This window comes from Thamnophis elegans, chromosome 13 (genome assembly GCF_009769535.1).
Source record: "Thamnophis elegans isolate rThaEle1 chromosome 13, rThaEle1.pri, whole genome shotgun sequence".
In the NCBI taxonomy this organism is placed as follows: domain Eukaryota; kingdom Metazoa; phylum Chordata; class Lepidosauria; order Squamata; family Colubridae; genus Thamnophis; species Thamnophis elegans.
The window spans coordinates 9,381,809-9,402,678 of NC_045553.1; the positions used below are offsets into that span (position 1 = coordinate 9,381,809).

The 20,870-nt window shown below is 46.7% G+C and overlaps 1 protein-coding gene across 3 annotated transcripts in view; it reads left to right on the forward strand.

Annotated features, from left to right (window-relative positions):
* LOC116516613 (septin-5) overlaps window positions 1–20,870 on the forward strand; it is a 40,840-nt gene that overhangs the window by 959 nt on the left and 19,011 nt on the right. The window contains exon 1 of one of the 3 annotated variants that reach the window (XM_032229217.1): window positions 20,498–20,627. The exons of the other annotated variants lie outside the window; for them this stretch is intronic. Coding sequence (XP_032085108.1) covers window positions 20,538–20,627 — 90 coding nt within the window. The 5' untranslated portion in view covers window positions 20,498–20,537. Of the gene's footprint in view, window positions 1–20,497; window positions 20,628–20,870 lie in introns of those variants that run through there. 3 annotated transcript variants of the gene reach the window in all.

Sequence of the window (20,870 nt, forward strand, 5' to 3'; positions counted from 1 at the left end):
CTCGGAGAGTCAGTTTTATGAGATTTCAAAGCTGGCTTCCTCCTTACCATCTGAGGCTTTCTACCCCCCCTCCCTCTTCAGCATCCTTTCGATGTGCCCCTGGAGAGATGCTAGGGTGTGTGTTTGTGCAGGGGTGGGGTAGGGTGGGGGGGAAAGCTAGGGTGATGTAATTCCGTGGCAGGGTGGAAGGTTGTTTATCTGCAATTTGGCTGGCTGGCTTGAGCATTGTGCCCGATCGGTTTGCAGAGGGAGGGGGGAGGGAGACAGAGAGAGAGAGAGAGAGAGAGAGAGAGATGAGAGAGATGAGAGAGAGAAAGAGAGAGGGGGAGATAGAGAGACAGAGAGAGAAAGAGAGAGGGGGAGAGAGAGACAGAGAGATGAGAAAGAGAGAGAGAGACAGAGAGAGAGAAAGAGAGAGAGGGAGATAGAGAGATAGAGAGACAGAGAGAGAAAGAGAGAGGGAGAGAGACAGAGAGAGAAAGAGAGAGCAGGAGAGAGAGACAGAGAGAGAGATGAGAAACAGAGAGAGACAGAGAGATGAGAGAGAATGAGAGAGATGAGACAGAAAGATGAGACAGAGAGAGAGAGAAAGAGAGAGGGGGAGACAGGGGGAGAGAGAGAGAGAAAGAGAGGGGGAGATAGAGAGATAGAGAGACAGAGAGATGAGAGAGAGAGAGAGAAAGAGAGATGAGACAGAAAGATGAGACAGAGAGAGAGAAAGAGAGAGGGGGAGACGGGGAGAGAGAGACAGAGATGAGAGACAGAGATGAGAGAAAGAGACAGAAAGATATGAGAAAGTGAGACAGACAGAGAGAGAGAGAAAGAAAATAAGAGAGAGAAAGAAAGAGGCAGAGAGAGAGAGAGAGAGAGAGAGAGAAAGATATATATGCAGAATTAGGGTATTATTGTTATTGGCTGGTAGAAGGGCAAATTGGATTCCAGACTATATCCAGATAATTTGTCCCCCCCACTTTTTTTAAATAACCCTTTGCATGCCATCTATTTTGAAATTATGGCTTGCGTGCCATTTGGGAGCTAAAAGGGGATGTGGCTTCTTGGTCTCGGAGGTACGTAGTCGTAGGTAGCTGGGGATGGGGAGACAGCAAGAATTAAATCCATCCATGATTTGGGCCTGGCTGTTTAGCCGGTTTGAGCGGGGGGGGGGGGGGGATACAGATGTTGAAGGCATGAGGTTAAATGATTGGAGGAGTAAATTGGCCTTCTGGAGTCTTTTCCCCACCTGAGTAAGTTCCCTGGCATTTCCTCAACCTGGCAAGGAGGAAGGATAGAATAGAATAGGATAGAATAGAATAACAGAGTTGGAAGGGACCTTGGAGGTCTTCTAGTCCAACCCCCTGTGTTTTCAGATGGTTTAGGGAGTGAATTGAATTGTGATCAAACATGGCAACCATGCCTCTTCTTACTTCTGGATTTATATATTTGTTTATTTGTTTATTTGTTTCCTGCCTTTTTATTATTTTTTACAAATAACTCAAGGCGGCAAACATATCCAACACACCTTCCTCTTCTCTTATTTTCCCAACAACAGTCCTGTCATGTGCTTTGGGCTGAGCGGGAGGGACTCCATGGGACTAGAACTCCCAGTCTCCTGGTGATTGGCCCAAAATCACCCAGCTGGCTTTCACGGCTAAAGCGGGACTAGAGCTCATTGTCTCCTGGTGATTGGCCCAAAGTCACCCAGCTGGCTTTCATGGCTAAGGCGGGATTAGAACCCAGAGTCTGTGGTGACCTGAGTCAGGATGGCTGTGTTCTCATCACCACAAACTACGTTTTCAGATTAATGCAACGTGTGAATTAATCTCTCACCTGCTCAACTAAACCTCTCTGTGGTTAGTTGCCAACTTATTACACGTTGCTTAGAAGTACAGGTGGGCGTCGGCTTACAACAATTCATTTAGCGACCAAAGTTAAAACTGCGCTGAAAAAAGTGACTTTTGAGCATTTTTACCACACTTATGAGCTGTGACGTACGGTCACATTTAGTGACCGTTTGAAGTTCCAACAGTGATGAAAAAAAGTGACTTAGGACGGTTTTTCACCCTCACGGCCTTTGACTTACAAACAGCTCGCTTAGTGACTATTCAAAGTTACGACAGTACTGAAAAAAATTGATGTAGGACCATTTCCCACACTTACGACCTTCGTAGCATCCCCCCCCCGGGATGAAAAATTCAGAGGCTTGGCAACCGTTTCATACTTACGACCGTTGCTGCATCCCAAGGTCATACCATCCCCTTTTGCGACCTTCTGACAAGCATGTTTCGCTTAACGGCCGTGCTACTCATTTTACAACCGCAGGGTTTCGCTTGACAACTAGGTCAAGAAAAAAAAAAAGGAAAACACAGGGTGAAACTCACTTTAACAAACGTCTCACTTAGCAAGAGAGACGTTGGGCTCCGTCGTTGGTTGTAAATCGAGGACTGAACCTGCATTCATCCAGTCTCGTGAGAGATTCAGAGCCCGGGAAATCGGAGGAGCTTTTATTTCGCGTCGGCCTGTTGGGTTGAATTAACGGTTGCCTTCTGTGACATTTGGGTCACGTCCAAATCCTCCTGAGACACGTGCCATGGGAAGACCCCGTGCAGGGAGCGAAAAAGTTGCCTTGAACCAACTCTTGGAAACCTCGGCGAGGTCTAAGAATAGTTGGAAGGAGATTGCTGGAAGCGAAACGGCTCCTGCATCTCCATCCAGTGTTGTTGCTAAGCAACGGGAGGCATCTGCTCCACACTCCTGCAAAGTCACGCTAGCTGTGCACGTTAGCAATATTACATGGGGTACCGTTGGCGCAGAGATGCGTACGGGGAAGGGAAAGGGCGGCGTTATTCCAAAACAGCTGCGATTGAACTCGAAGGTGGTTGGATTGCGTCTGTCAGCAAGATTGAAGATCTGGCCTTAAATTTAGCCGGCTGAAAAGGCTCCTTCATAAAGGGCCCTTCGGTTATGGCAGTGATTGAGCTCTGGAATCGCTCTGGCCCCTCTGCCATGCTGTTGAATTGAATTGAATTGAATTTATTGCATTTATATGCCGCCCTATTCCCGGAGGGACTCAGGGCCGCTCACAATTCAAAGGGAGGGAAATACGGTTCCACCACAAAACTGTGTTCGACTAAAGCGCGCTCGACGAAACCGCGTAGCTGATGTCATCACAGCGCGACAACAGCGCGGAGAAAAAAGCACGCTGTAAACACTAAACCTAAAATTAACCCCTAAACCTAAACCTAACCCCCCTAAACCTAATCCTAAACCTAACCCTTAACCTAACCCTAAACCTAACCCTTAACCTAACCCTAAACCTAATCCTAACCCTTAACCTAACCCTAACCCTAACCCTTAACCTAACCCTAAACCTAACCCTAAACCTAACCCTTACCTTAACTTGAATCGGCTTGCTTTCAAAGCGCTATTTAAAGCGCCCCTCTTTCTCCGCGCTCGCTGTTGTCGCCCTGTTGATGACATCAGCGACGTGGTTTAATCGGGCACGCTTTAGTTGAGTGCGGTTTTGTCGTGCCACAGGGAAATACAGACAAGGGGGGAAAAAAACAGCACAACAAACAACTACAGAAAGAATTTAAAAACAATCAACAGCCACACAGTTCGAGCGGGGATGGGAACTCGTCAGCCCCAGGCCTGTCGGAACAGCCAGGTTTTAAGGGCTTTGCGGAAGGCCTGAAGGGTGGTGAGGGTCCGAATCTCCACGGGGAGCTCGTTCCAGAGGGCCGGAGCAGCCACAGAGAAGGCCCTCCTCCGGGTGGTAGCCAGGCGACATTGGCCAGCAGATGGAATTCGGAGGAGGCCTAATCTGTGGGATCTAATAGGTCTGTTGGAGGTAATTGGCAGCAGGCGGTCTCTCAAGTACCCAGGTCCAATACCATGAAGGGCGTGTTCCGTTGGGTCACACGGCGTGTCTGATTTGACGGCCGTTTTCGCTGTGTTGTTTTTAACACATGAACAGCGCTGGAAGGGGCCTCGGAGGTCTTCTAGTCCAGCCCCCTGCAGAAGCAGGAGACCCTACACCCGCGATGGGGAACCTGTGACACCCGAGCCGTCGCCCCAATTCACCTCCACTGTGCATGCATGTGTGGCTCCTGCCGGCCAGCTGGGGGCGTCATGCACACTTGGGGGGGGCGCAGGTGTAGGGAGACGCGTTGCATTTTGGGGGGTTTGTGTGCTTTGGGCACTCGGTCCGGAAAAGGTTAGCCATCACTGCCATTCCAGACAAATGGTTGTCCACTCTCTTCTTAAAAACGTCCAGTGTTGGAGCATTCACAACTTTTGGAGGCAAGTAGTTCCACTGGTTAATTGTTCTCACTGTCATAAAATTCCTCCTTAGTTCTAAGTTGCTTCTCTCCTTGATTAGTTTCCACCCATTGCTTCTTGTTCTACCCTCAGGTGTTTTGGAGAATAGTTTGACTCCCTCTTCTTTGGGGCAACCCCTGAGATATTGGAAGACTGCTATCATGTCTCCCCTAGTCCTTCTTTTCATTAAACTAGACACACCCAATTTCTCTCAACTGTTCAGCCTCCATACCACTGAACCTCTTTGTTGTTCTTCTCTTGCACTCTTTCTGCATCTTCTTTGAATACAATAGGTAAAGGTTCGCCTCACACATATGTGCTAGTCATTCCTGACTCTAGGGGGCGGTGCTCATCTCCATTTCAAAGCCGAAGAGCCAGCACTGTCCGAAGACATCTCTGTGGTCATGTGGCCGGCATGACTCAATGCCGAAGGCACACGGAACGCTCTTCCCTTCCCACCAAAGGTGGTCCCGATTTTTCTACTTGCATTTTTTACATGCTTTCAAAGTGCTAGGTTGGCAGAAGCTGGGACAAGTAACGAGAGCTCACTCCGTTACGCGCCACTAGGGATTCGAACCGCCAACCTTTCTGATCGACAAGCTCAGCGTCTTAACCACGGAGCCACCACTCAGAAAATACAATAGAGTACGGTAAAAGAAAATTTTGATTTTGTTTCCCAGTAGCACATCTCTTGGACTGTTCCAAAGGTGCTTTTTCAAGAGGGCCACCATGAAATGTTGAGTGGCTGAGAATCTTTACAGACTCTGGGAAAGATGGTTTTATTTGTATTTGTTTGTTTTTATTTGTATTTATTAGCTTGTCAAACATGTACAGCATAACAGGTATAAATATAAACTTGGATATGGACGAAAGAAATGAGTACAAATAAACGGGGACAGTAGGACAGGGACGGAAGGCACGCTGGTGCGCTTATGCACACTCCCTTTACGGACCTCTTAGGAATGGGGTGAGGTCAGAGGTGGGTTCCTACCAGTTCGCACCTATTCGGTAGAACCGGTTCGTCAAATCTACCGAACCGATTAGAAGAGGTTCCACCAGTGGACCCGGAAAGCAGGCCACACCTACAGAAGAGGTTCCACAATGTTTTGAAACCCACCACTGGTCCTTGGATATGATTATTCTACACTATCATGCTCATATTTATAAAACTCAGTGCCTCTGTGAAAGGTAAGGATGACTACTGCATTTGTGGTGCAATCAGAACATTGCGTGTGTTGAAGTTGTTTTAACGCAAACCAAAGATGCCTTTTAAAAAACAAGTTTACATCATATTCTTATGCCTGCCAGTGCTGTGTGTGAGGTAATTTAAGGTGGTTCTGACAAGTGTCGTCGGCATCTTCATATCCGGTCACATGGGCGGCAAGCCACTCCCATCCGGTCACATGGGTGGCAAGTCACTCCCACAAAGGAGGCCACACCCACAGAGTAGGTTCAAACAATTTTTGAAACCCACCACTGGGTGAGGTCCACGGTAGACAACTTAAGGTTGAAGCTGTGGGGGTTTGGGGAAGAAACCACAGAGTCAGGTAGAGCATTCCACTCTGTTGCTGAAGTCGTATTTTCCGCAGTCGAGTTTGGAGCAGTTTACCTTGAGTTTGTATCGATTATTTGCCTGTGTGTTATTGAGATTGAAGCTGAATAAGGTAGGATGTTGTAGCAGACAATTTTGTGTACTGTGCTTAAATCGGACCGTAGTTCCAGGTTGTCCAAGCCCAGAATTTCAAGCCTGGTGGCATAAGGGAATCTATTGTGAGCAGAGGAGTGGAGGACTCTTCTCGTGAAATACGTCTGGACGTGCTCAGTTGTATTAATGTCCGATATCCAGTGTTATCTTAGTCCCATCTCTTGGACTGTTGTGCATGGGGAGGATGAAATCTTTGATCCCAGCCAGCAGGGTGCTGTTACGCCATCCTCAGTCCCTTGGGAGCAGAACAAGAGCCAACAGCTACCAAATTCCATCAGTATTTTCCCAATATACATCGCCCCCTTTCCCTTCCCTCCATATCTGTCTTTCTGCAGCCTTCTTGAAAAAACTGCCCTATGCAGATATCTGTCTGGGGATTTGATCTAGCAGAGCTTGCCGCCGATGGAAACATGCCGCCCGGATCCGAGACATTTCTTTTAATTTGGGTGGCGTGCAAGGCACAAATCCTCCAGTTGGATTTTTTTTTATTTATTTATCCGCCTCGTGAGTTACGTAGAAGAAAAAAAAAAGACTTGTGGCTCCCCAGTGGCCAGCGGAGGCTTGGGAAAGCTCTGATGAGGGCTCTGTGTCGGAGGCAGGGAGGGGGCCAGGGCTGTATGCCAGTTGTCAGCTGCCTTCGGAGTCAGAGATCAGTGAGGCAGAAGAACAGCTGGAGCCTGTTCCCAGTGTGCGCATGCACAGAGTTGCCAGACGAAGGGAGGAACTAAAGAACAGAGGTCGACTGGGGAGTAACTTGGCTCCTTGCCAAGTTTTGCAGATATCGGCCTGGCAGCTCTCAAGCCTGATAAGGTCTGTGACCGTAAATCCTCCCTTGAAAGACTTTGCTGGATATAAATGAGCAGAATTTTCGCTCAATTAATAAAAGGTTTTTTTGTCAGGACCAGGAGTTTGCTTTATGCTCTTGGGAAGCCTCAGTCAGAACAGTTACGACGGAAATACTTTTGATTCCTGCTCGAGTCTCCTGGGTTCTAACTTAACAATATAAACCAGGACATACAGTTCCTTTTCTTAATGAAGGCTAGTTGGGGTGAACGTACTCTTTTCATTTAGAGAGAAATGTCATTACCTTTTTTTAAAAAAAACACTCCATCCGGCAATGGATTAAAAAAGAGACAAAGATTCTTGGCGATTGGCAGAATCCGAAAACAGCTTATCCAGCAGTTTAAGCTTAATCCAGCCACAGCTGGATTAATGACAGTTTAACTATCATCCACATTCACAATCTGTGGGGTCAGAATAAAGGGATTCAGGAAGGCTGAACAGACTCATAGATGGGGAAAAAACAATTTCTCCTACAGGTAAAACCACCTCGGAAGTGATTTAATGGAAAATTGCACATGAAAACAATCTCCCGAGCCTAGACAGGCTGTCCTCAAGGGTAAAGGTTCCCCTGGCACGTATGTGCTGGTTGTTCCCTACTCTAGGGGGCGGTGCTCATCTCCGTTTCAAAGCCAAAGAGCCAGCGCTGTCCGAAGACGTCTCCGTGGTCATGTGGCCGGCATGACTCAACGCCAAATTTTTCTACTTGCATTTTTTACCTGCTTTCAAACTGCTAGGTTGGCAGAAGCTGGGACAAGTCACGGGAGCTCACTCTGTTACGCGGCGTTAGGGATTTGAATGAGCAGAATTCAGTCAATTTATATAAGTGGGGTTTGCCTGTAAATTAATAAAAGAGTATTTTGCCGGGACAAGGAGTTTTTTTCATGCTCTTGGGAAGCCTCGATCAGAACAGTTTTATTCAGCAGATAATATTCTCAGTGTACCCTGAGAGAGAATTTATCTGCCTCCACCTAGGATTGAACTCACAGCCTTCCTGACTGTGGGGCAACTGCTCCAGTTGTAGGCCTCCACACCACTCCAATTTCTATCGTGATGTGTGGGTGGATAGTTTCTGGGGCGGTACACAGGAACTGAAACCGCTCCACATTTTTTAGATGCTGCTGTCCCTTGCCTCTTCTTCACCAGGAAGAGAAAACCGGGACACACTGCAATCAGGAGTCATCCAAACCAATTAGCAAATAAAACGAGATCTGCTGGCTCTCCAAAGCAGAATTTCTGCAAGACAGAAACTCGCCTAGCCAGCTCCAGTGTAAAGGCTGGTCTTGGAAACCTGTGGGAATCCCCACACTGGCTTTGTGAATCCTGCTTGCGGGCCAGTCAGGGAGAGAAAAATTCAGCCTGTCCTGCAAAATGACAGGCAAAACGGCATTTTTGTGTGAGAAGGGCAATCTTGTTCTGACCGAGGCTTCCCAAGAGCATGAAGCAAACTCCTGGTCCTGACAAAAAAAACCTTTTATTAATTGACCGTGAATTCTGCTCATTTATATCCAGCAAAGTCTTTCGAGGGAGGATTTACAGTCACAGACCTTCTCTGGCTTGGAGAGCTGCCAGGCTGATATCTGCAAAACTTTTGCAAGGAGCCTCGGAGAGTCACGAACCAATGAAGCGAACTAATTGTCTCCTGCAAACTCCACTTCCCTTTTGCTCCTCTTTTATTTCCTCTGGGAGGGGCCCTTCACCATCCACCTGTGGCCTTACTCCCATGTCGACCCCTGTTCTTTTGCTGTTCCCTTCGTCTGGCAACTCTGTGCATGCGCACCCTGGGAACAGGCTCCAGCTGTTCTTCTGCCTCACTGATGTCTGATTCCAAAGGCAGCTGATAACTGTCAGACAGCTCTGCGTCCCCTCTCTGACGTGTGCCATACATTCGCAATCGTGGGGATAGTTTCCCTGCCACCCCAGGTGACGCCCCTAGAAATGATATTTCTGCAATATAGCTTTCCTTTTGGTTTGATATATGACTTGAGCGTGGCTTCCCTCTTCTAAATAATTCATGCTCCAAGCAGACAAATGCATCAGAGAAAAATTACTTCTCTGCATACGCTAGTCACACAGGATTTAAGCCTTTGGGGGATTAAAAAAATAAAAGTCCTTTTAAAAAAAAATATGCAACATTTCTTTGTTCTTCTTGGGTTTTCTTGTTCCCCGGAAAAAAACGTTTCACGCTCTTGCCTTTCTAGGGTGTGTAAATTTTTATAGGGTGGACTGCGGGTCTCAAGTAATTTTGTGTAGGTATGAAGGAATGGTTCGCTGCACAAGAAATGCAATTGATGGGTTGGGACCCTGGGGCTGTTCTTAGTTTTGTAGTGTTGTGCGATGTCCTCTCTCGTGTTGTATGCTTGTGTGAGCATCAAAGACCATTTCAAGGTTGACTCAGCCTTCCATCCTTCCGATATGGGTAAAATGAGGACCCAGATTGTTGGGGGCAAGAGGCTGACTCTGTAAACCGCTTAGAGAGGGCTGGGAAGCACTGTGAAGCGGTATATAAGTAAGTGCTATCGCCCTTCCTTCCTTCCTTCCTTCCTGTTTGATCCTGACTGACTCAAGGTTGACTCAGCCTTCCATCCTTCCGATATGGGTAAAATGAGGACCCAGATTGTTGGAGGAAAGAGGCTGACTCTGTAAACTGCTTAGAGACGGTTGTAAAGCACTGTAAAGCAGTATATAAGTCTTAAGTGCCAGTGCTACCCATCGGTAGATTAAAAGAACCACTTCTTTCTAATATTTCGAGCACAGAGGGACCTAAACACCGTTTGCAATTAACAGAAAAAAATATTTCTAAGGTGTAAAATTAGGAAAATAGAATGCCTTAGGTTCTCATTTGTTTTCCCCTGCCTCCCTATTTTAAAGAAGGGATGCGGTGGCTCAGTGGCTAAGATGTCGAGCTTGTCGATCAGAAAGGTCGGGATTTCGGCGGTTCGAATCCCTAGCGCCGCGTAACGGAGCGAGCATCCGTGTCTTGTCCCAGCTTCTGCCAAACTAGCCGTTTGAAAGCACGTAAAAAAAAATGCAAGTAGAAAAATAGGAACCACCTTTGGTGGGAAGGAAACAGCGTTCCGTGCACCTTCAGCGTTGAGTCATGCTGGCCACATGACCACAGAGGCATCTTCGGACAGCGCTGGCTCTTCGGCTTTGAAACGGAGATGAGCAGCGCCCCCCAGGGTCGGGAATGACTAGCACTTATGTGCGAGGAGAACCTTTACCTTATTGAATCTGCATAAGTTTGTTTCAACGCTGACGATGTTTGAAAGATAATGGTCATAGCTGGATCTTCGTTGCCTTAGTTTTCAGAAAATAAAATGATACGGTGGAACAGCAAAGGAAAAACTGCTGGGGGTTTTGTTTTTAGAGGAAGAAAATGCACAATTTTTGATGAAGCTTTCACACTGCGAAGGCTTTGTGTGTTCCAGGGCTGGGAGAGCTCCAGAGGGGAGCCTTTCTGTATAAGTCCTGTTCAAAAGCGCCCTAGGAACGGATCTCAAAGTTCCCCTTTTCTCAATGTCTTTGCTCTGCAAATGTTTGGGTACTTGGAGAGGGACTGTGGGCTGCCTCAAAGCTGTGGCGCCGTGTTCTTTCACGCCAGCTTTTGTTGTTGGCTCAAACAAAGCTTGCCTGTTCGGGAAACCACACACCCGTTGGTACATTCTTGGCTGGTGCCAGCCAGTGCTGGGGACATGGCTGCAAACGGAGCATGAAACCCAAGTCGTGCCTCTACGTTCAGGAGGACAGCTCAGCTGGGGATGGGATGCCTCCAGATGGGTGTTTTTCCATCTCGGTGAACTTCAACTCCCAGAATTCCCCAGGCCAGCATGGGGGGGGGGATTCTGGGAGTTGAAGTCCCTGAATCTTAAAAGTCACCGAGGTTGAAGAACATTGTTAGTAGATGCTCATCTTAGTGCTCAGCTTTGCTCTTTGCAAGCTAGTTATTTGTATATAAAAACAGAGATTTAAACCCCACTCCTTTCATGCTCTGATGATGCTCCCCAGTTGGGTTGTGAAACGTCTGCAGGAAGACCACCAAGCTCAGAGAGCACCAAGGACCCCACAGTCCTCCTCATCTCTCTAAACCCTATTCCCTTCTAGCGCTAATGATGTTAGCAATAGCCTTTAGACTTATATATCGCTTTACAGTGCTTTTGCAGCTCTCTCTAAGCGGTTTAAGGAGTCAGCCTCTTCTCCCCCAACAATCTGGGCCCTCATTTTAACCACCTCGGAAGGATGGAAGGCTAAGTCAACCTTGAGCCCGGTGAGATTTGAACTGCCAAATTGCAGGCAGCTGGCAAGCAGCAGAAGTAGCCTGCAGGACTGCACTCTAACCACCATACCACCATGGCTATTAATTAAATTAATTTAAAAAATGTTACTTAGGTTAGTTAATGAAACATCTGCAAGAAAACAACCTAGTTCAGAGAACACCAAGGAACTCACAGTCGTTGTCGTCGTCGTCCTCCTCCTCCTCCTCCCCCCCTCCTCCTCCTCCCATTGATGTCATTACTTAGTTTGGGCCATGAAACATCTGCAAAAAGACCCCAAAGCTCAAAGAGCAGCAAGGAACTCAATCTTCTTCCTCCTCCTCCTCCTCCTCCTCCTCCTCCTCCTCCTCCTCCTCCTCCCATTGATGATATTACCTAGTTTGGGTCAGGAAATGTCTTCAAGAAAACCTCAAAGCTCAGAGAGCACCAAGGAACTCAACCTTTCTCCTCCTCCTCCTCCTCCTCCTCCTCCTCCTCCTCCTCCTCCCCCCCCCTCCTCCTCCTCCTCCTCCTCCCATTGATGATGTTACTTAGTTTGGGTCATGAAACGCCTGCAAGAAAACCCCCAAGCTCAGAGAACACCAAGGGCCCCTAAAAATGCCTTTTCATAAGGCAGACAAATCAAATAGCATTTCAAACATTACAGCCACTGAACTTTCCTCGCTGTCTGAATGCCTCCATTGACGGCCCAGGGTGGGAATCACCATTCCGGTGCCAAGGAATATAGTAAGGCGGGTGTGGCTTTTTTTTTTTTTTTTTTTTGAGCTTGCCAAGGTGGGCTTGGGCCGACGCCTCCTTTGCCAAAAGCCAGCTCTGTTACACAGTCAAACGAAACTTTTCACACCTTTCCCACAAATGCCAGATTTTTTTTTCACAGTTTGTTCTCTCTGAGGTCCTCAGGTTCAGAGGCGTTTATCCCTCGCTGGGTTCGAGGCGAAGACATGCAAAAGCAGAATTTAATTTGTTTTTCTGTCGATATCCAGCCGGAATTCTTCATCTTGGAGCACATGAAAAATAAGCAAAAGGGCGCCTGCAATTTAAAGGTAAACGTTCCCCTCGCACATCTGTGCTAGTCGTTCCTGACTCTAGGGGGCGGTGCTCATTTCCGTTTCAAAGCCGAACAGATAGCGCTGTCCAAAGACGTCTCCGTCATGTGGCCGGCATGACTCAACACCGAAGGCGCACGGAACGCTGTTACTTTCCCACCAAAGGTGGTTCCTATTTTTCTACTTGCATTTTTTACCTGGTTTCGAACGGCTAGGTTGGCAGAAGCTGGGGCAAGTAACGGGAGCTCCCTCCGTTACGCGGTGCTAGGGATTCGAACCGCCGAACTGACAACCTCTATGATCGACAAGCTCAGCCTCTTAGCCACTGAGCCACCGGGTCCCATCTTTTAGCCAATAGAATAAGGTAATAAATGTAGGACCTCAACTTTTTACTTTTATCCATTCCTCTAACAACAAACTCATCACTAAAACCCGAAATCAAAACTTTGTTTGTTTTCACCTCAAGTACCAAGTCCAAAAGCGATCTGAAGCTGTTTTATTTTTCTTTTCCTTGGTTTTGAGATGCTGAAGCTCAGCTCCAGAGACCAATAATAATTCAGCCAGGCACCATGAACTGGACACAATTCATACTTTATCCGAGGTTTGCTGCGAACTGAACCGACCTCGCAAAACCAGCTTACGGAAAATCAGCATAATGGGTAGAGCGTGTGAGTTTTTCCCTATCCTGTATTTTTCTTTTCCTTGGCTCCAAATGAACAAAAGCTCCTGCAAGAACTTTGGATAGGCTTGGAGAAAAACACCTCCCTCCCTCCCTCCCTCTCTCCCTCTCTCTCTCTCTCTCTCTCTCTCTCTCTCTCTCTCTCTCTCCTTTTCTTTCTTTTTCTCTTTCTTTCTTTCCATTTCTCTCTCTCTTTCTTTCCTTTCTTTTTCACTTTCTTTCCATCCCTCCCTCCCCCTCTCCCTCTCTGTGTTATCCTTCTGGATCAAGATTCTTCACACCGGGCCGACATACAGAAGGGAGTTTGTGAGTTTGGGGTGCGGTGAACCATCCGCTTGTCAACTTCGGGGAGTTGGCAAGAGAGACGGGGAAGTAGCTGCTGAGAGAAGTGGTGTTTTTCACAGGCGGCCAGAGGAAAAATAAGAACTATTAGCAAAGGATCATAATTACGTGAAACGAGAGTTTTTTTTAAAAAATTGGCATGGGATAAAAGAGTTCTACAATGGGGTAGTGAGGATGTGTCCTCCTCCTCCTCCTTCTTCCCTCCTTCTCCTTCTCTTCCCCCTCCTCCCCCCTCCTTCCTCTCCTCCTTCTTCTTCCCCTCCTTCTCCTTCCTCTCCTTCTTCTCCCTCTCCTCTTCTTTCTTCCTCTCCTCCCTCTCTCTCTTCCTTTCTCCTTTCTTCTTTTTCTTCTTCTGCTTCTTCTCCTTCTCCTCCCCCTTCCTCTCCTCTTCCTTCTTCCCCTCCTTCTTCTTCCTCTTCCTCTCCTTCTTCTCCCTCTCCTCCTCCCTCTTCCTCTCCTTCTTCATCTCCTCCTTTTTCTTCCTCTCCTCCCTCTCTCTCTTCCTTTCTCCTTCCTCCTCCTCCTCCTCCTCCTCCTTCTTCTTCTCCTCCCCGTTCCCCTCCCCCTTCCTCCCCTCTTCCTTCTTCCCCTCCTTCTTGTTCCTCTCCCTCTCCTTCTCCCTCTCCTCTTTCTTCCTCTCCTCCCTCTCTCTCTTCTTCTCCTTCCTCTTCCTCTCCTTCTCCTTTTTCTTCCTCTCCTTCTCCTTCTTCCTCTCCTCCCTCCCTCTCTTCTTCTTTTTCTCCTTCTCTTTCCTTCTTTTTCTTCTCCTTCTCTTCCTCTTCCCCCTCCTCTCCCTCCCCTTCCTCTCCGCCTTCTTCTTCCTCTTCCTCTCCTTCTCCTCCTCCCTCTTCTTCTCCTCCTTCCTCTCCTCCTCTTACTTCCTCTCCTCGCTTTCTCTCTTCCTCTTTCTCCTTCTCCTTCCTTCTTTTTTTCTGCTTCTCCTCCTCTTCATGTCCTCCTGCAAGCTGAGACAATTCCCTTTGGTTTGGGTGACAAGAAGTTGGAAGTTCTATTGTACAAGAATGGGCAACCGAAAGAAGCTAGATCTCCTAACCTCGTGTTTCATCGCCTTCCACCCCATCATGAGATCTAGAAACCTAGCCCAACAAATTTGCTCTGACACTCTTCACCACTTCAGCATTTCACATCCGTCGCTCCCAAAACTGTTGACTGCATCTCCTTCCCTGGCTTGTAATTTGGAGCAGAAACTTCATTTTTTGCAAGGGAGTTTTCCTTTTATCACAATTTTGTACACGAGGACCAAAACTGTTTTTCTCCCTCTGGGCTGGGAGCGTCAGGGAAACAGGTGTATTTTCCAGCGTCAATGACTCAGTGCTTCATTTCTTGGCAAAATGAACTTCCTGAAATAATTCCACTTGGCTGAATCCAACTCAATCCTTCTGGCTTTCTTGTTCTCTAGCGATGGACATGTTTTCTGCCTTAGCTTCCCCTCTCCCCTTTTCATTTTAAGGCACAGAAATTTTACAATAGCAGAGTTGGAAGGGACCTTGGAGGTCTTCTAGTCCAACCCCCTGCCTAGGCAGGGAACCTTATACCATTTCAGACAAATGGCTATCCAACATCTTCTTAAAGATTTCCAGCGTTGCAGAATTCACAACTTCTGGAGGCAAATTCTTCCACTGGTTAATTGTTCTAACTGTCAGGAAATCCCTCCTCAGTTCTAGGTTGCTTCTCTCCTTGATTAATTTCCATCCATTGCTTCTTGTTCTGCCCTCAGGTGCTTTGGAGAACAGCTTGACTCCCTCTTCTTTGGGGCAGCCCCTGAGATATTGGAAGACTGCTATCATGTCTCCCCTAGTCCGTCTTTCTATTAAACTAGGCATACCCAGTTCCTGCAACCGTTCTTCATATCTTTTAGCCTCCAGTCCCCTAATCCTCTTTGTGGCTCTTCTCTGCACTCTTTCTAGAGTCTCCACATCTTTTTTGCATCGTGTTGACCAAAACTGAATGCAGGATTCCAAGGGTGGCCTTACCAAGGCCTTATAAAGTGGTATTAACGCTTCACGTGATTTTGAGTCTATCCCTCTGTTGATTCAGCCTAGAACTGTGTTGGCTTTTTTGGCAGCTGCTGCACACGGCTGGCTCCTATTTAAGAGGTTGTCCCACTAGGACTCCAAGATCCCTCTCACAGTCACTGCTGTTTTAATGACATATTTAGCTAGAATGAGGAGAGCGGTGAAAAATACCCCAGATTTCCATTTTTTTAAAACCTTTCCAGTTACTATAATAGGGTGGTAGGGAATATAGAATAGCAATAGCAATAGCAGTTAGACTTATATAAGTCCACCCATCTTAAAGCATTCTGGCTGGGGAATTCTGGGAGCTGAAGTCCACCCATCTTAAAGCATGCTGGCTGGGGAAGTCTGGGAGCTGAAGTCCACCCATATTAAAACATGCAGACTGGGGAATGCTGGAAGTTGAAATCACTACATCTTAAAGTTGGCAGGATTGAAAAACACTGATTTAAAGTGTTTTTTAAAATCTGATTTCTAACTTTCTTGGCACAGCGCACGTTCCTTTATCCTTTAGTATCCTTTCCTTGTCCCAAGGAGTTCAAAATAAAATGGGTTTTCCGCCCACTTTAATTGACGGGCGGCTCTTTAGGCGTGAAACGATTTGCCATTTATAAATCAGTGTTTTTCCCACCCAGTGTGTCAGATGGGGACATCGCTTTCCCTTTGATTTCACCCTGGACAAAGGGATGATTGTGATAGAGATTGAGGGCATTTTGAGCCAGGATTCTCCCTTTTTCTTTTTTCTTTTTACATTTGCTATTTGCCACTGTTTATTCTGTATCCCGTTTAGTTATGTTGATGTACTGGCTGGTAAATGTCAGATAGGGAAGCAGTGGCTCAGTGGCTAAGACACTGAGCTTGTCGATGAGAAAGGTTGGCAGTTCGGCGGTTCAAATCCCTAGTGCCGTGTAACGGAGTGAGCTCCCAAGACTTCTCCCAGCTTCTGCCAACCTAGCAGTTCGAAAGCATGTTAAAAATTCAAGTAGAAAAATAGGAAGCACCTTTGGTGGGAAGGGAACTGCGTTCCGTGCGCCTTCGGCATTGAATCATGCCGGCCACATGACCACGGAGACGTCTTCGGACAGCGCTGGCTCTTCGGCTTTGAAATGGAGTTAGGAACGACCAGCACATATGTGCGAGGGGAACCTTTACCTTTACCTTTAAATGTCAGATTTTGAACCCTGATTTTGAATCCTCACGGCCAGGGAAAGTTCCAGTTTTCCCCTTCATCATTATTTATATTTTTAATGCTTTTAAAGTAATAACGGAGAAAGAAAAACAACAGGCACAAAACTCAAACATAAATTATAACACAGATGCATAATTACTCCCCAAAAAAATTTTTTTTGCTGAGCAACCTAGAGAGAACATGCCAAGAAGGTCACAGAGCAATATTTCTCAGTAACTTTATGTTTAGACTTCAATTCCCAGAATTTTTATTTATTTATTGGAATTTGTCAAACAAAAATGAAAATAAAGAATAAGAGAATAAAAACACAATAACAGGAACGATAAGGATGTTAGTACACTTATGCACACCCCCTCAACTAACCACTTAAATATGAAGTAAGGTCCACGGAAGTCAATTTGTGACTCAAACTCAAATTTGTAGCCAAGACATTCCAGACGTTGACAACTCTGTTGCAGAAATCATATTTTTTACAATCAAGTTTAGAACGATTTAAGGTAAAGGCAAAGCTTCCCCTCGCACATATGTGCTAGCCGTTCCCGACTCTAGGGGGCAGTGCTCATCTCCGTTTTAAAGCTGAAGAGCCAGCGCTGTCCGAAGACATCTCCGTGGTCATGTGGCTGGCATGACTAAATACCAAAGGCGCACAGAACACTGTTCCCTTCCCACCAAAGGTGGTCCCTATTTTCCTACTTGCATTTTTTACGTGCTTTCGAACTGCTAGGTTGGCAGAAGCTGGGACCATAAGGGAGCTCACTCCGTTATGTGGTGCTAGGGATTCGAACCGGCGACCTACCGACTTTTCTGATGGGCAAGCTCAGCGTCTTCGCCACTGAGCCACTGCGTCCCCTTAAAACGATTTACATTGAGTTTAAAGTGGTTGTTTGCATGCATATTATTGTGATGTAAAACAGAAAAAGTCATTTACAGGTAAAACATGACTATATATAATTTTGTATGCAATACCTGACCACAAGTGACACAGTTCTAAGTTATTCAAACCGAGAATTTCGAGCCTTGTAGGGACAATAAGGGATGAGAAACAAACGAAGACCTGATGGGATCCTCTTTTATTCCTTAAGAATAAAAGCTGGACAATGATTTGCAAAGATGGGCAATGATTTGCAACCCAGGCTGTAGGATAATTGCCTGTATTGTTATTATACAGTCGTTGACATCCCTCTGGTGGTTTAAGATGGACTTTGCAGCCATGGAAGACAATTTATAATAATCTCCAGGTTGAGCAGCTGGTAGAAGCTGAGTGTGACCTGGTTCAGAGCAAAAGCTTTTATTAAAAAGGAGTAAAATCAAACCTTGGAGATTTAAATGTATCGTGTGCCCCCTCCAAGTCATGGAAGCACTATTCCCCTGCTGATTTTTTTGAAAAAGAAATAAACGTTGCAATAAAACAAAGGTTGCCGTGAAATATTCAAGTTGGTGCAAATGCGGCAATTAAAAAAAATAGGGAAAAAAAAGACGTGGAACATTGTTTTGGTGCATGGTAGAACATAGAGCATGAAGTAACAGAGTTGGAAGGGACCTTGGAGGTCATCTAGTCCAACCTGCTCAAGCAGGAGACCTTATACCAGTGACGGGTGATGCTCCCTAGGTGCCCCGTCCCCTTGCTGGTGCGTGTGTCACCTCCCCGCACTCCGCCCCGCCCCCACGCATGCACGCATGTCTCGAAAGTCAGCTGCCCTATACCATTGTGTCCTGATTCTTCTTGAGAACTTCCAGTTGATGGAGCACCCATAATTCCCAGAGGCAAGCTGTTCCATTGTTCTTTCAGGCAAGAAATCCCTCCTTATTTCCAGGTTGCTATTCTCCTTGATTTATTCCCTTGCATTGTTTCTTGTCCTTCCTTCAGGTGCTTGGGAGCATATGGCCACCCCCTCTTCTCTGTGACATGTTTAAGCAACATTAATCTCATGTATCAGTAAATTTCTAGCAAGTTATTGGGCAAAGGAGCCACTTCCTCCTTATTGCACAATAGTTGACTTGAGCAAAAGAAAACAGAATTGGGAAGTGGTTGAAGGGAAGGGGTAAGTTGCATCGCAAGTCAGGTTTACTGCAACAAAATGCAAGGACAATTCTTTAGCCGAACAGCCTGGTTGAGTTTTGTGCCTGTACAGAAGGAGGACCTGTGCATGTTTTCTCCAAAATAATCTTCACCGCAAGTGGGCGTTAAAATCTCCATCTAAAAATGATAATTCTCTATGTGTTTGTTGGGAATTCCCAGCCAGGCAAGGAGGAGGAATCAAGGAAGGAACTAGCCTTGAATTATTGTGCAGCCACAAGAGATCAGGACGCACCCACCTCTCTAGGGTTTTTTAGTATGTTGAGTTTAGAGTTTAGAGTTTAGAGTTTTATTTCATTTGTATGCCGCCCTTTTCCCTAAGGGGACTCAGGGCGGCTCACAACTCAAACAAGGGAAGGGGGATACAGACAGTTTAACAACAACATAAAACAATACATAGTTAAAAGCACAACAATCATACCATTCGAGATAGGGGCAACGATTCTTTAGCCCCAGGCCTGTCGGAACAGCCAGGTTTTAAAGGCTATGCGGAAGGTCTGGAGGGTGGTGAGGGTACGAATCTCCACGGGGAGTTCGTTCCAGAGGGCCGGAGCAGCCACAGAGAAGGCTCTCCTCCGGGTAGTCGCCAGTCGACACTGGCCGGCGGATGGAATTCGGAGGAGGCCTAGTCTGTGGGATCTGATTGGTCTAGTGGAGGTAATTGGCAGCAGGCGGTCTCTCAAGTACCCAGGTCCAATACCAACAAGGGCTTTATAAGTGACGACTAGCGCCTTGAAGCGTATCCGGAGACCAATAGGCAGCCAGTGCAGCTCGCGGAGGATAGGTGTTACGTGGGTGAACCGAGATACACCCACAATCGCTCGCGCGGCTGCATTCTGGACAAGCTGAAGTCGCCGAATACTCTTCAAGGGCTGCCCCATGTAGAGCACGTTGCAGTAGTGACAATTAGTATATTAAGATCAGGAGGGGGGGGGTTACTGCTGGGTTATCTATCTACCCTTTTCTGCCTGCCTGCCTGACCCCCCTCTTTTTCTCTCTCTCTCTCTCTCCCTATCTTTTATGTACCATTTTCTGTTAATCTGTCTTCGTTCACCCACCCACCCATCCATCCATCCATCCATTGTCTGTCTGTCTGTCTGTCTGTCTGTCTGTATCTATCTATCTATCTATCTATCTATCTATCTATCTATCTATCTATCTATCTATCTATCTATCACTATCTATCTATCTATCTCTATCTATTTCTATCTACCTCTCTCTCTCTCTCTCTCTCTCTATCTATCTATCTATCTATCTACCTATCATCCATCCATCCATCCATCCATCCATCCATCCATCCATCCATCCATCCATCCATCCATCTATCTATCTATCTATCTATCTATCTATCTATCTATCTATCTATCTATGGGTGATGGTGTTAACTTGGTTAGAACTGATTTGGATTTGATTACCTTTGTATAATTGTCATTTAGTGCTGGTTATCACGTAGTTTCTTAGATAGAGATAAACGTTTTTCACCAAAGAAACTGAATCTCTGTTTGTATGCAACGTGGAACGCCGGAACGTGACACCTACTATTTTCTGCCTGCCTGCCCCCCCCATCTCTTTTTCTCTCTATTTATCAAAACTACACGAGGAATAGCTAGATGTTTGACCCCAATTCCTATTCCAAAGCCTTTGTTATAGTTCCTTGGCTCCGTTGCCAGGATCAGGGTGGCAATGCTCACTCTAGGACGCTCCTGTTAGCTGCAGTGGATATTCTCCTTTGTGTACACACACACACACACACACACGCACAGACACACAGACACACAGACACACACAGGTCTTCTCCTCCCTCTGAGTAATAGGCCTGTAAGAGTTGGACAGGAAATCCTCGCCCTCTGGCTGCTGTTAGTGTGTCTGTGCCCGTACGTGTGGGTGGGCGGACTGGTGCTTGCCAGATACAGTTAGTCAAAACTGGATAAGAACTCCCGAATGGGGCTGCTCTCCTCCGCGCCGATCCATTTATAGTTTGACGCTTGGAGCTCCCCCCCTCCCCCGGGATCTTTCTGCCGAGTTCCTTCAGATGGACTCCATCATCCTGCAAGAGCAGTTAGTGGCAAAGCTGCTTTTACCCCGCACTCAAACCCAACGGAGTCCTTCTGCCAAGCTGAAGGTACCAGGATATCTGCAGAGTGAGGACTGGATTGGAAAGGAGTAGGCGGATGGGTGGGTGGGGGGAAGAGGGGGCGGGGGGGGGAAAGGGGCTTAGACTTAGAGAGAAGGATAGCCCAGGAGACGCATCATCTCCCCATCCAAGACACTTCCCAAGTGGAAGGGAAGGAAACGTTCAGGACAAAAATGAGGGGTCCTTGGTGCTCTCTGAGCTTGGTGGTTTTCTTGCAGATGTTTCATGACC